We start from the raw sequence: 16,538 nt of genomic DNA on the forward strand, positions 1-16,538 counted from the left end.
TTAGGCCAAAATAATTTTTTGAAGAAAAAAATAATAATAGTGCTGAACAGAATAGCTTCTCTTGTTGTTGGCCTGGTATTGTTACTTTAAGTGGAAGAAAAAAAGTCCTTGGTATGTATTCAAAAGATGGCATTATGGGCTAAGTACCCAGCAAGTATATAAAGAATATGCTCTTTCATAAAGAAATAACTATTTCTCCTGCTGCTGAAGCAAGTGGGAGCATGGCTTTAAAATGCCTGAAGAGATTAACCTTGCTTAAGAATTCTAAATTGTTTGAAATGTTGTCCAAAATAGTTCATAGACAAATAAAAATAAAGAGCAAAGTGATAAAGCAAAATACAATCACAAATTTGTGAAAATCACAAATCAAGGAAAATTAAGTCTCACCTGACGCAGGCGTTTATTAGATGTCCCTGGACTACTTTTCCGTAAATTGCAAAATGCCTGCAGACCTTTCATCCAATCCTACAAAAAATAACATCATTTCAAAGAAATATACTATACAATAGTTTATGTAGTTTCCAGTCATCACTTTGGGTTTTTTCCCCACATGCAATAGTTCTTTCCTTATCTAGACTGCCATTTCTATACTCAGAGTATCCCATGCTTTCAATATATCTGTGCTACAACAAAGTAAAACAGTGACCAAAACAGTTCTTATAATTCTGTAAAATATTGATTGTATTATTGTAGAATCTCTCTATTAATCTTAAGTACCAATGAGTGATCTTTATTAGCCAGAATATAAATTTACATAGAGTTAAGCAGTTAAACTTGAGGCACCCTAAAGCAGAATTCAACTTGATACATTTTGTGAAAGGAAGGCTGACTGCAAAACCAATTGATAATCTGATGATTGATTTGATGACAAATATTCTAATCTTTACCTTAGACCATGATATGGGCAGAAATGTATAAGGGGGTCTGGGTGACTTGTAAGTCTTTCAAACATAACATATTTAAAATAATATTTCAGCCTAATATTAAGTTGCAGCTATAGTCTAAAATGTTTAATGATGTGGTACTCTGGAGAAAAGAGGTAACAATTTTAGATTTATCAAAAATAAATCTATTTTATTTGGCATACATGTTTCTAGAAAGCTCTGTACTGTTTATTGCTTCACTCAATTATGTCTTTAGTTTGTTGGCTATTTCAATGAATCTGAACTCTGTCGATGTTTAGAGAACATCTTTTAATAGAAATTTAAGACTAAATCAATTACCATAGCTTTTAGAAAAAGATGACAATAACCAGAGGTACCACAGGCCACCAAAGTAACAGAAACTGGGAATATCAGTGTTATTTTTGAACTTAAAGGGACATTTGGAAACACAGAATATGGAAAGAGTATATATAAATACAATAAGAAAATGTTCTATTTATTCATTATGTGAGACATGCAGAACATACTGAAATGTCATCAAGGTATGTAACACATCTTTAGAAAGAAAGAACATGATAAAATAACTGGAAGATAGGATACTCAAGTTTAAGCTTCTTTCCTAATGCAATTTCTAACATTTAAAGTGTCAAAGTTACCGAAATATTATGAGCCCTATTTTTGCAAATTAGGTATACACACCCACAAAGCAAGGTTTTATGTGTATTATAAGTTAATAATGAGTATTCAATTGAGATATTTTTCCGTGACATGAAAAATGATATTCATGAGCCATAAAACACAATGGCTCATTCATCAAGTTTATTCTACAGTCTAAGATATTTTCATAATTTACAAGTCAGGGGACCATGCCAGGATCTAGAGTTTTAAGAGCATCTGCCTCATATCCAGAGTTGGCAAATTATCTTCTTTTTTCAACAAAGTCACTTTCTTTCACCTCTAAACTACCTTCAGGTTCCTTCCATAGAGTATAAGCAGAAGAAATATAGCTGTATTTCTACAAAATACCACTAAACACCCCAGAAATATTATGATTCAAAGAAATCAAAGTATTTTTAAAAGGAGATTTTTAAAAACATTTCACAGCATTACATAAAATTTAATAAAAGTTTTAATAAGGGCATTGCTCATGGATCAATGACTAGTGCTCAAAGTAAAGATTATATCTAGACTTTGAGAAAAACAGAGAATTCCTCAAAAAATTTTCCTTGTGATGATTGAATTTCTGTTTTTAGACACAGAGTTCAACCAGTGAATAAAAACAAAGCTCATAACTAACTGGCTTACCTTTTTGACTGTACTGAGAATATCTATAACCTTTCTGCAGAATGGATTTTCAATGAGCATTCTCAGTTGGACACATCATAGAGTGTTTAAAGGTCAATTTAAAGTGGCGTTTTCCTAATCTAACCCTACACTGCATTTTTCTGCACTTCTTTCAGAAATTTTTTTTTACACATGAAAGTTCTCATTCCTTAAAATAAAAGATGGTTAGATTTCAGGCATCCTTTTTATCACATTATCTTAAATGCAGTAGTTTTCTATTCCAGTTAAAAACAAAACATGGGCTGAATAAAGGTTTACAGTAGTTGAAAAAACAATTAACTCACCTCTGCTTGTTCTGGAGTTTCTCCTGCAAAGTAGAAGATGTAATGTTCTTCACTAAAGTGCTGAACCACTATCTGAAAACAGTTTGGCCTTTAAAATACAAACAAAAAAGTTACTAGGAAGTTTAACAAAAAGTATTATAGCACTTATACCAACTTCAGGAAAAAAAATCATGATATAATTATGTAATTTATATAAAATTAATGGAATTCTTAGAGAAATAATAACCCATTGTACTAGGTTTCTAAAAAGAAAATGTCAGCTGTGTATTTTAGAAAGCTGTTTGTCTGCACTATTGAAATTTTATCAATCGAAGTTTAAAAATGTTTCAAAGAACTGTGTAAATTAATTTTAAAAGGCATTTGAAATAGAAAAGTTAGAACAAAATTGAAGCAGAAGTGCTAGAATTGCATATAGCTAATCTGAAGGCTTTAAAGCAAATAAAATGTTACTAAACTTGCTGCTTTGGGATGACACATAACACATTTATATGCATTGGTAAAGACTAGACATGTTCTTTAGGCCTAAAATGTTCTTAATGGTTCTCTCTCAGTAGATTGTGGGTGATTTTAATTTTCTTCTTTATAATTTTACTTATTTTCATTTTTTTTTTAAACAACTAGCCATTTTTCCTCATCTGTTAAAATAGAAACATTATACACTGTTGGCAGGAATATAAACTGATACAGCCACTATGGAAAACAATATGGAGGTTCCTTAAAAATCTAAAAATAGAACTACCATATGACCCAGCAATCCCACTCCTAGGCATATACCCAGAGAAAACCATAATTCAAAATGACACATGCACCCCAATGTTCATAGCATCATATTTACAGTAGCCAGAACATGGAAGCAACCTAAATGTCCATTAACAGAGGAATGGATAAAGAAGATGTGGTACATATATACAATGGAATATCACTCAGCCATAAAAAGGAACAAAATTTGGTCATTTGTAGAGACATGGATGGGCCTAGAGACTGTCATATAAGTAAGTCAGAAAGAGAAAAACAAATATTGCATATTAATGCATATATGTGGAATCTAGAAAAGTGGTATAGATGATCTTAACTGCAAAGCAGAAACAGACACACAGACTTAAAGAATAAATGTATGGATACCAAGGGAGAAAGGTGTGGGGTGGGAGGAACTGTGACTGACACATTACACTACTGATACTATGTATAAAATAGACAACTGATGGGAACATACTGTATAGCACAGGGAACTCTGCTTAATGCACTGTGGTGTCCTAAGTGGGAGGGATATCCAAAAGGAAGGGGATATATGTATACATATGGCTGACTTGTTTTGCTCTGCACAAGCTAACACAACACTGTAAAGCAACTATACTCCAATAAAATTTAAAAAAGAAAAAAAAAAAAAAGTCCCTTTCAAGGAACTAAATTATATAGCTATTCGCGTCCTTCTGCATCTCTCTTAATACATGTATTGTGCTGTTTTTTTCTTTGCCACTTAATGTTGTTCAACAAAGGAAGAACTAAGAACATTTTAAATTATTAAAAAAAATAGGAACATCATAAGCTTATTTTGAGAATCAAGTGACCTAACAGTGGTATGGAATATTAGTTCTTATCTTCCTATAGTATGCACTGTAGTGTAATTCATTTGACACATACGTACAATATTAGATAGCAGCTTACATCTTTTTTGAAGATGTGCTGTCTTTTCAACTAGATTTGAAAATGTTTATGCCTTCGAGGTTTTGAAATTCAATAAATGTTATTTCTATTTCTTGCTTTAACCAAAGACTGTATCAAACACCTTAGTGTTAGAAGGCAAAATACCCAGAGTACAAGCTTAACATTTATTAAAGATAAAAAACCATCTCTTTAATGCTTTGGGAATACCGTAAAGTAATGGAATATGTCAGCTGAAAACTTCTGATTCTGAAGGTGGTTTGTACCACACTAACCCTCCTGGCTGGATAAAATATAAACCAAACAAAACACAACAGTTCAAAGTCACTGGAGGACAACCAAGCAGCTCAGACTTAAGGGACCAAGATCATAGTGATGTGAGACTGACATTTTCCACAGCTTTTCTTTTCAAGGTGTTTGCCAATTCCTAAATTGTGTAGGGCAGGAAGCTGAGGCGATAAGCAGAAAACAGCATCTAAGAGGCTAAAAACACTAACCAAGCACATTCAGAGTTTCACAGTGCTGGGAGAGACAAATGAGTTCAGGGCCTTTAAAAGAGAAGGCTTTCAGTTGAGACCTCTGAAGGGCTATGCCTTCAGGATAAGAGCAAACCAGAAATAGAACAGCCTTTACTAATATGTATCTCCAGTTGATCCCTGAGGGGATCCAAATGAACTACCCCTACTCTAACTTATCTGGCAGAAGAACAATCCTTTCTGGAGACAATAACATTATCCATAGCGTCTACAGTTTTTCATACATTATGTCCACTATTCAAACATAAGTAGACATTATAGGAATCCAAATCAGATGAAAAGCTGAAAGAAAAACAGACAAATGAGAAAGACCTACATATAATCCAGATATTGAGGTCAGATACAACTTTCAAGTATCTGTAATTAAAATGTTTTTAAAAAGATAACAAAATAGAGAATTTTGCCAGATAACTAAATATATAAAACAATATTCAAATGGAAATTCTAAAGTGGCAAAAGTAATAAATAAAGACCTCAACAAATGCATTTAACTACAGAGGAACAGATTAGTGAACTGAAAGACAAATCAAGAGATAATATCCAGCCCAAGGCACAGAGAAGAAAAAAATTACGAAAAACATAGAAAACTGTTTAATAGACACATGGGACATAGTAAAAGGTATATAACATGTACCATGAATCCCAGAAGATTAAAGAGAATGTGGCAGTATAACTGTTTAAAGAGATACTAATAAAGAATTTTCCAAAACTGACAAGAAACATCAGGTCTCAGATTGAAGAAGCTCTACAAACATTAGGATACAGTTTTTTAAAATATTTTTTTTTATAGTAGGCACATTGTGGTTTAACTTTTGAAAACCTAAGGTAAGGAAAAAAATGTCACAGCTTCTACAGAAAGATGAAATAGTACATCTTGAAGTAAAAAAGATACATTATTTCTAAAAGAAACAATTAGAATGACAAAATGTTGAAAAGTAGAAAATCTTTAAAATGCTGAAAGAAAATAATTGCCAACCTAAAATTTAATATCCAGCAGAAACATCCTTCCTAAACACAGATAAAACAATAAATACTGCCACAGTAAGATTCAGCCTAAGAAAAGATAAAGGTGTAAAATTCCCACGTAAATATTCACTACAGTAATAACTCTCTTTATGACAGAAATGTCTTTCAAATTGTGCTTCTGAAATGGTTAATATTTAAAGCAGTATTAAAAGTCAGAATTTTAATATAAAGAAACAGAATGCTTAGAGACCTCTTAATAATACTGAAAATAATCTGGAAAAACTGCAGATCTGTGCAACTAAAACGCTGGGAAAACGGCCAGAATGAGCAGCACTCCTATAGCACAGGCTGTGCGTGCACACCAGTCACCTCTACTGCTGAGGGCTGCCATTAACTCCCACAGCGTTCAAGGGGGAAAAGAGCGTATCAAGGTCAAATGAATTCACGAAATACTTCATATTATACGCCCCTCTTTGTGATTCACAATACAAACACTGGCTAAAATTCCAAAATTCCCCTCTGTAAGGAAAATTATTTGTTCAGTTCGGCATTTCCCAAACCTATTTGACCATTTAAAAAAATGGACTATCTGTTAAAATTACAGGTAACGCTAACGTGATCTCCTAAACATAGTTTGAAAAAAAGAAATGACAAGCTTGTATGCTCTACAGGTGCTTCTCTTGACGCTTTCCCAACTTAAACAGGATAAACTAGAGTTGCCTAGCAGAAATGCATTCCTGCAGAAGTTGTTAAAAAATTTTTAATTACCTGTGTTTTAGTCATCATAGCAATAGGTAATAAAAGTGCTAAGTATATCTAAAAACACTCTACAGTGGATTACTGATAATACTGATGGTGAAAAGATAATGGCCCTAGTTACAAAAAACTAGATGTAATCAAGAGCTGAATTTGCCTTGTGATGCTCAGGATTTACCTTGAGTTTAGACATTATATTAAAAAACAAACCTCTGACATTTAATGTAAGAAAAAAATGTTTTAATTTCAAATCTGAAATACTTTCCTCTTACCTACTGAAATAATTGTTTTTATACTACAGGTGTCTCTCAATGTCAACTTTCTTAGGAATAAGTTAACAGCACAACTGAGTGTATCTAGTACTATCAGAATGATAAAATAGGGGAAAGGTGACAAGACTCAAGAGTAAGTCACTCAAGATTAGTGGCAGGTGCAAGCAGGAAACATGCTATATACAGATCAAGTCTTACTACAGGAGATGCATAGATTCCAAAGGTTTCTATGTGATATAGTGGAGTAGAATTTTATGCATAGGTTAGTCTAAAATAAGTAAGGAAGAAAAAAATTTCCCTAGAAAGTAAATGTGACATTTTCAGATGATTTTGGGGCTCTCAAAATTGGTTTGCTATGTTTTGAAATGATCTGAACATACTATTTTTTTATTAAAACAGTTCCAAAAAGAAATAGGAAACCAATTTCTTACCTGCCAAAGAGACTATCATGAACAACATAGACAGAACACACGCTGAGATCTATTAATCCTTTTGGTTTTGTAGCTCGTTTTTCACTTTCAAAATAAATAAGTTGGGCATCACTGCCCTCTAAGATAAAATATAAATTTTTCCACCTTTTTCCTTTGCCTGTTAAAAAAAAATTGCTTTCCCTTAGCCAAATAATGAACTATGAAGTCACGTATAGTAAAATCATAAAAATTATCATTGCTAAAAAAATAAAAATATTTCAGTTTTTATTCCAAAGCTTAAATAACACCAATCCTTATAAAATGAGAGATGTCTGTAATTTATCTATAGAAAAATATCTTTTGTTATATTGCTTGTTTTAATGAATCACAGAGTAAGTGACAAGGGTACCTTAACAGTATGTTTAGAAATTTCATTATGATAAAATCTTTAAAATTCTTGCTTAGCATTCATCCTTTTCCAGTCATAAGAAAAAAAAACTCTTCTGCTAATCATGTACCCCTCAATTCCCCAACATTTTTTAATGTCAAACTGAGGCAAATATGTAAAATAGAAACATCAATACCATGAATGTGCCAAGTGCCAGTAAGAACTTTCTCTTTAAAGAAAAAAAAGTTTTGGGGTAGAGAGGAACTCAAGAATCTGGTACCAACTTATTAAATACGTGTCTCAATAAGTTTTATGCCCAATACTTACAGTGCTTCTATTAAATAGTAATGGTAAAATACTGAAATTGAATCTTTAGTCTTAAAAGTTTACACTTACCTTTTTTTAGAAGATAACCTTTTTTAACAATGTTTTTATAAAAGGCATCCTTTGTTTTACGACGAATTGTATTATAAATTTCCTTGCCATCCACTGTATCATTGAGTACTTGTTCTTGATCCTGAATTTTCAAAAATATTAAAATTATTTCATGAATTCTTGATGGAAATGATGTAAAATTTACTAAACTACCAATTTAAAAGCCAGACTGTGTGTCTGTCTAGACATTAAAAGAAATTTAACACTAAAATCCAAAACAATAATCTATATATTGAGATACTTTGCTTTCCAAAGAAATCTTCAAAAAAGTGCCCTTACCATTTCTCAAGAACATGGACAATAAGCTTTAAAAAAAAAAAAAAACAGTTTTTTTTTTAATGTTTTAGAAGCAACACTATTTTGAAAACATGATTTTGTCCCAGCATAACTGATAGATTGGAACCAATCTGAGCATAAAGCAAATTCATGTTTGCTTATGCACAATTACATCTGCGAGGAACTCCAAGTGAATGCAGAAAACTGCACCCAGCTGAACTGAGATGCCTAGGAATATGCAAAATACATCTCAAAAGCCTAACAGCTCCCCAGCTTCACTGAGTGTCACATGCCATACCCATCCATCCACATCTGGTGTTCTAACATATCTGATTTCATATAATCCTTCTTGTACCACTTTCTGCTACTTACAACCCTTCTGATGTTCCCTTCCACAGGTAAACTTCAGGTCTTTTTTCAAGGTCAAGTGCCTTATTTATTGTAGTACTTAAAAATTTCTTATCCATTCAGCATATATAAAAACTATGCTACACTGTTACTAGTGTCTTATCATTATGTGTCACTGTTGAAGTTTTTGAGTGTTGTACCCCTAACCTCCCTTTTCCCATAATCCTGTGGTTTTTATTGCATGATTTTATATAACACCATAACTTATAGGAATGCATGTGTGTTAACTGGTAAATCTGCACAGCCCCTCCCCCCCCCCAATAACAAAAAGAATTATGATGTCAGGAAGAATAGAAAGAGAAAAGTGCTTTATAAACGATCTTCCCAAAATAAGTCAATCTTCAGTATTACCATCAGGGTCCAATGGACCCAATTTTAGCTTTTTAGTTTCTTTTTTGAGCAGCTCTTACTGTTTGCAAGAATTAATATTTTATGACTTTGTTTGCTTAGAGACTCATGGATCCAGCTGATCCTTTTATAAATCTAAGATACAGGAAAAACAGGATTCACAAAAATCTCCTATCTTGAAACACTGCTATTTCATCATCCTAGGAACCATTTCATCATGACTTAATTCTTCTCAAGTATGCTGCAGAGAAGGGGTTGGCACATGAACCAAATCTAGCCTACTGCCTATTTTTGGACAAAGTTTTACTGGAACACAGCCATGCTCATTCCTTTACATACTGTCTGTGGTTGCTGTCACACTAAAAAGGCCGAGCTTAGTAACTGAGACAGAGACTGGCCCACAAAACCTAAAATATTTATTATCTCGTCCTTTACAGAAAAGTTTGCCAACCCTTGCTCTAGAGGGTGATGCAGCAGTGAAATAAATCATCTCTACTGCATCACCCTTTGGCATTTTTTTACTGTGTTGCCAACTATTGCAGCATCTTTCAAAAAAGGCCATCTTTGTTGCCTTTTTATTAGTTTCACTGAACACATGAAAATCCAGAATTCTTAATTTTCTGCTCATAACAGCAAAGAGAAAAGAATTGACAAAGATGTTTGACAGTTATAAAAAGAAACAGATGACGAATGACAAAAAACAGCAATACCCTGGGATCTACTGTGATAAAACTGATTTTGATAAGCAAAATCTCAGACGATAATTCTTCAGATGGTAACATCCTTGATGACTTTTCTCAAACTTAAGAATCGCTGAGTGAAGGATATATTTCTAGAGGAAAAAAAGGAAATACAGTGCTCTCTTCTAGTTAGTGATTCAATAGGAAGGACATCATCATGCAATAAATGGTGAAAAGAATCTAGATTATTCTGTTTCCTAAAAGGAAATGAGGATTCTTTAAATTTTTATGATTGTGTACCAAGATTTACTCAATTTGATTTGTAAATGGACAAAGGTACTTTGTATTTAAAGGTTACTAAAAGGAAACATAATGTAGAAATTTAAAAATTCACCATATTGATTATTCTAACTGATATTTATAAACCTAAACATAAAAATGTATTACACTTATGAAGCAATGAAGACTGTACTATCCAACAAAATTATGAACCATCCACGTTTTCAAAAGTATTGCAGTTGATGATGCAAGAACAGCAAGAATCACCAACTAGAACCCAGTTGAAATATATTTCAAATCTGGAATCAGTACTGCATTTTGACAGTAAAAATGTGAGAAGAACCAGAGTAATCATAAGCAAGAACTTATGAGATGTACCTGAAATTTGGCTTTATAAGATGGATATGCTCCAGGTCTGTGCATGACAGTGGATGAACAGTTAGCTGCCTTCTATTTCAGGTATGTAAGCCTTTATAACCAGGGAAATATGGAACAAAAACTGGGGTTTGCTACATTTAAATTCTTACTAAATTTTCTGATAGTTTTTTTGCACTAAACTTTTATTCTTACTTCTACAAATTAATTCAGAAAATGACCGAGAACATATACAATTTTAAAAGATACACTGCACCCAGATGATAATAGTGATGACTACCTCCCTGGTTGTACAGATTTGTACTTAGCAGTCTTTATTACAGTAGTGATAATATTTACTATTAGGTACAGAATGGGGTATATTTGTAGTTTATTAAGGCATATTACTACACTAACATTTGGATTTTCATATCTGATTTCAAGATAATCTAAGTCTTTCCTACTTATTTTAAGATAGTGGCTCATCAACTGATCTACAGCTCCTACATTGTAAGACACTACCGGCAAAAACACAACTTCATGGTCCAAGTTCTAGAAAATTACTGGATGACAGGAGGAAAGGCTTCTCAGCCTACTCTTTCTACACAGTTCTGGAGAAGGAAGTCTTATATATTCCTCCCCAAGGGAATATGTAATATATTCTGGGAAGTAGATAATCTGATGGGTGAGAGTCTAACAGCCACTGAGGCAAGCTTTTGCATAGAGGTTAGGTGTGCAGGCTTCTGTAAACAGACCTCAGTTGTAAATCCTGCTTTTGTCATGTAATGGCTAGGAAAACTAATAAATTAATTCAATAAGTGTTTGTTGAGTGCCAGGTACTGTTCTAGTTCTTGAGATATATCAGTGAATAAATCAAAAATCCATACCCTCAAAGGATTTATATTCCAAAGAAGGAAAGAGAGAATAAACATAATAAATAAGTGAATTGTATGTTAAGAGGTGATAAGTGCTCTACACTAAAGGCAAGTAGCAGCAATAAATAATGTGTCCAAGTAGGTCTCAACTGTGAAGCTAATTTATGAGCAAAATTTGAAAGAAAGAAGAAAGTGAGGCAAGTGGATATTTGAGGGAAAGTCACATGGGGCAGAGTGAACTGCTGGAGCAAAGATCCTAATGCAAAGCTCCTGGCATATTTATTAAAATAGCAGAGAAGCCAGTGTGAGAGAGAACGGTGGCAGAAAGCATCAGAGCACCACCATGGGATGCCAGTCTAGGGTCTTACATGCCACTGCAGGGACTCGAGTTTTTACTCTGAATGAAATGTAGAACACCTATTAAGTATTAAACAGAGGCATGAAATGGTCTGACACATTTTAAATGAATTCCTCTGACTGTGGTGCAGTGCTAAGCAGGGCAAAGGTAGAAACAAAGAGATGAAGTCAGATTCTGGTAATGGTTATATTCTAGATATATTTTGAAGGCACAGACAGCACGATGTTCCTGACTGCTTGAATACAGAGTGCAGGACAAAAAAAGAAGAGTCAAGATGACTTGATGCCTTAAGTAATTTACTCTCTGGTTCCAGTTTCCCTCTCTCTAAAATGAGCATAATTACAGGATCGACCTCACCAACTTGTTTAAAAAGTTAAATTAATTAATACATATAAGAAACAGTGCCTAAACATAGGGCTCAAAAAACAGTAGCTATCAATATTTTCATTGTAGGGTGCATTATCTCAAAAGGCTCCTTCTTTTCTTCCAATTTTGTCTCAAGTGTTAGTTCCACAAGTAAGCACACCTAGCTAGGACTTTGCTCTTTCCCTTCCAGCATCTTACCCTGAGTAGGGGGTATGCAGGGTCACCTCAGGGGGAATGAACTGATTCTGCTAGCTAATCACTTTTACATTGATAAAAGGACATTAGCCTTCGGTTCTCTGTTAGAATCCTGCTGGGAAGGATAGGTAAGTGTTATGATTCTCAAACTTCTACTGTAACCTACTTTTGCTCCAGGCCCAAAATAATTGGCTTCAAATAGCATTTAATGGTTTTTATGAAGTAATCAAATTGCTCTAATCAACATCAGTTATTTCTGAAGTGTTCAAAGCATTATAGGCACTTTTGCAAATGAAAATAATTTGAGGTTTGTTCAGTTATGAAGCAGTAACACAAATAAGAATGAGACACACTATATATCTGAAGTAATCATTAAAACTTATAACTTAAGTATAAAAGTGTACTAGATGTCAAATGCTACTTATTTTTCTAACTGTAAAAAATTAAATTAGAAAATTCTAAGGGAAAGATGCATGACTTAACTTGTGGGCAAATAAAATCTGTTGACTTAGGAAACAATTTAAAAACCATCATTAATTCAAACAGCCAGTGTGAATCGGAATGCAGGATATAGCAATGGGACTGAGTGGCACGATCTGTCACTTGTAGGTAAAGGTACCTCTGATCCCTAATAAAAAGATCCTAAGCAGTGGCTTCTAGAAAGCACATACTACACTATGTGGTTTTAAAAAAAAAAAAAACATTAGTCAAGGTCTTCCAGAACTGCCAACCAAAATGGTACATCATTGCTAACTACAGATACTAGGAAGGTGTCAACAAGGAAGTGAAACTTGAGATCGATCTTAAACTTTCACGATTTAGATAGGCAGAGAAGAAGAAACTGACATGGAGATAGCAACAAACACAATAAGACACATTAGTGATAATACAGAGGATGGAGTGAGTGCTTCCTGCTGGAGAGGAGCTATCATTCAACTAATATTGATTGAATACCTAAGGCCTAGTACTTCTAGGCACTGGGAATACAACACAAAACACTTGCCCCCCGAACTTTCCATTCTACCAGAAAAGCATGAGGAACTGAAGCAAGATATATTAAAATGTGACAAGATGATGATTCTTAAGTTTACATTAAGCATCAGAATAATGATTCCCCCCTTCAGCAGCTGCAATGAATAGCAGGTTATAACCATCAGAAACTAACTTGTTAGGAGGCGGAAATATTGAGAAGTTCGAGACACCACAAATCACTGTGCAAGTTTAGGTGGGTTCCCAAATCCTCTCACAATCCTTCTTTATGTCCCTAGAATATCACTACCTCCATTTTCTACACAGGAAAATTCTTAATCACTCTTTTGAAGTACGTTTTTCTAACCCCTGCTACAACCTTTTCCCACCACACTTTAGGAAGTATGATGGGCAAGAAACAAGCTAATCAATCACCCTATGCATTAAGCAACTAGTATTCAACAGGTCCCCTTGTTCAAGGCCAGTATCTTCTTACATTCCGGATTTCAGCCACTCTTGCCTTCTCTAGGACCTTGTACACTGCCACGACCCCTTCCCTCACCCTCCACTGTCACTCTCCTCTTGAGTACACAGACAGACATGCTCAAAACTCTCGCCATAAAACTATGGGCAAAAATAACAAAGAAAGTTTAAATGCCCTTTGGCCCCACATCATCTTCTAGCTATCATTTTGTATTTATTTTCTTTACTTACCAAGCTCACCTAGATAAGCCTGGCAGTGATTTATCCTTGCTGCCTCCACTTCTGCCTCCAACAAACTCACTCCTTGACCCAGTGCAACTCAGCTTCTGTCCCCACCACTGCTTCTATTCTCAAAAAGCCACCAAGGACTTCCTAATTATCTAGAACCAACATAAATAAAAACTAAGAGATTCTCTTACAAGTATTCACTTTCTGAAAGAATCTGAATAATCTGCAGTTTTAAATTTTATCCAATTTTAAATGCATGGATGTGTGCATAAACATATCACCAGCAATGCATTTTAAAACCAAATGCTAGTTATTGCAAAAATAAAAACAACACTGACCTGCATTGGTACAGGTTCCTTAAGATAATACCCTTCAACAATTTGTTCTTTTCGATAGTGATCTATGATGTCCCCAATGCTGTTAAAATAAAAATTACTAACATGACATAATTTTTCTCATAAAATTGCAAATCTTAAAAATACACGCAAATCTTGTTAGCAAGGATTATCTATTTGCAAGTTTTTTCCAAAGTATATAACCAGAATACACTAATAGAATATGATTATTACAATAATTACTTTAGAAAAACAAGAATGTTCCTAATATTGGTTTACAGATCATAAATATCTGAGTCAGAGATTTCAATTTTACGTACTCAAATTTCCATATTCAAAGCATCACTATACATGAGGAAGTGATTGTCTTTTTTCTTTTTTTATTTAAAAAACAAAAGTATCTGAGAGACTGACAAAGAAGAACTGAGACAAATGGTATTTATTTAGCAAGTAGTTCAGGTAAAATTCAAGAATGTTTATCATCAAAACATTTACATATTCTGCTTTTATAATAATCAGATGGAGCCAGGTCATAAGACATATAAATAACAGGTGAAAGCAGAAACAAATTTTTAAAAAAAAAGACAGACCAGGAGCTAATCTTACATGTAGGATTATCACTGCAGCAGGAAAGACTTATTGATGATTTCATAAAAAGTGCTATAAAATATTCTTAATATTTGGAAAATATTACAAATAAAACTGAAAATGATATTTTAATGCAAATTTTAACATATTTTTAAATATAAAAATGTTTCTCATAACAGCTTGCCATTTTATTTTCCTGAATATGTAAATCCGAGAATTTTGAACTTTCTTTTAATACAACAGAGGAATGAGCATTTGATGACAGCTAGGCAACATTTCTCAAAACAGACCTCATTAATTTACCACTTGATTTTTTTCATGTTCTTCCTACTGATCCAATAATTGGAACACACACACGCATATATTTATATGTATATATAAAATTGGATATATATTTATCACTTGATTTTTTTTTCACAGTTCTTCCTACTGAAAAAATAACTGGAATATATATGTCTTTTATCTTTGGAGATACATATATTATATACACACACACATATATATCTGATAATAAAATATCTGCTATACTACAAAATTCTTTTAAACTAAATGTAAATAAAGTATAATTTAAAAAGCAAAACAGAAGACTTGAAAAGATTAATAAAAAGTACAAATGAATATGAACTAAATACCAAAGGCAGCATTTAACAGGAGGGAGTGGGGGGATGAGATAAGTAAAAGGGTATTATCACAAGAAGGACAAAGACGGTTACAAGTTTTTAAAGGAAAAATGCAGCACTAAAGAAAAAATGAAAATCAGAAAAGAACACATTTGAAGATAGCTATGTACCACAACAGAGATGACTATGTGTTTCAAAGCAAAGGGCACCTAATCTAAGAAAACAATAAATATTCAAGGTCTCTGGCTCCATAACTGTAAACGCAATCGATCCTGTGTAGCACCTCAATATTACGATATAATTCTTGGCCATGAGCTGAAAGAACAGAATGGAGTACATACAGTTCAGACTGTCCAGGAACAAATTTAAAAGCATATGGAAACCAATCTGATATATTTTTTACCAATGACCTGGACTTTTAAGAAGTTTTCTTAAAAAAAATACTCTTTAGTTCATAGTCTAGCCTGATACACCTAAGGAAGAAGTCAAGAGAGACACAACGAACCAAATATTCCTATACATTCCGTAAAAGTTCTAGCCATGAAATCAGATTTACATCTAAGAAAATTAAAACATGTTCACTACAAATTTGTAAAATAACTGTGAGTTTCCAGTATCTACAAGATACCATATCCTGTACTTTTATTTTAGGAATTTACTTAATAAATAAAACTCTCTCTCTCTTCTTGAACCCTACATGTTCGTAATCTTAAAGGTATGCCCCAAATCTTCCCTCTCCCTTCTTACCACCTGAACCACTCTCTTTCCACAGATTCTCCTATGCGTATTTGTACACCCTTGAATTTATCAGTCAGCTTACCATCTTTTCTAGAAAACCGGAGCACTAATAATGTAGGGAACAGTATCTTTTTTCTTTACTATACACGCACAGGATCTGTATCATACATTTCAAACAGTAGATTAGTCAATAAATGTTTACTGAATTATATTTGCTGTTAAATGCCTCTCCTACTTTTCTAAAATTTAAAATATAGGAATATCAAAGTTATGCCTCAACAGAAACAGACCGTAACTGCTGCTTCTCTTTGCCAAAAGACTAATGTAGAGTTAATGTGAAGACAGGTCAGCAGAGTTTGGCTCTGTTACATAGATTTATTGGATAATCCAACTTTACACTCTCATATCTAAACAATAAGTGATAATCACAAAGGTGCATCTTCTTAGGAATTATTTCATTACTGACATTAATGCTGAAATGGAATATGTATTTCCAAAACA

At 33.4% G+C, this 16,538-nt stretch overlaps 1 protein-coding gene across 2 annotated transcripts in view; it reads right to left on the reverse strand.

Annotated features, from left to right (window-relative positions):
• RASA1 (RAS p21 protein activator 1) overlaps nucleotides 1-16,538 on the reverse strand; it is a 97,592-nt gene that overhangs the window by 17,454 nt on the left and 63,600 nt on the right. For both annotated transcript variants that reach the window (XM_057739740.1, XM_057739747.1), the window contains exons 9-13: nucleotides 14,095-14,173; nucleotides 7,899-8,019; nucleotides 7,136-7,292; nucleotides 2,513-2,600; nucleotides 388-465 (exon numbers count right to left, since the gene is read on the reverse strand). In XM_057739740.1, the coding sequence (XP_057595723.1) occupies nucleotides 388-465; nucleotides 2,513-2,600; nucleotides 7,136-7,292; nucleotides 7,899-8,019; nucleotides 14,095-14,173 (523 nt within the window). The remainder of the gene's footprint in view (nucleotides 1-387; nucleotides 466-2,512; nucleotides 2,601-7,135; nucleotides 7,293-7,898; nucleotides 8,020-14,094; nucleotides 14,174-16,538) is intronic.

The sequence above is a fragment of the Hippopotamus amphibius genome, chromosome 1 (assembly GCF_030028045.1).
Source record: "Hippopotamus amphibius kiboko isolate mHipAmp2 chromosome 1, mHipAmp2.hap2, whole genome shotgun sequence".
NCBI lineage: Eukaryota > Metazoa > Chordata > Mammalia > Artiodactyla > Hippopotamidae > Hippopotamus > Hippopotamus amphibius.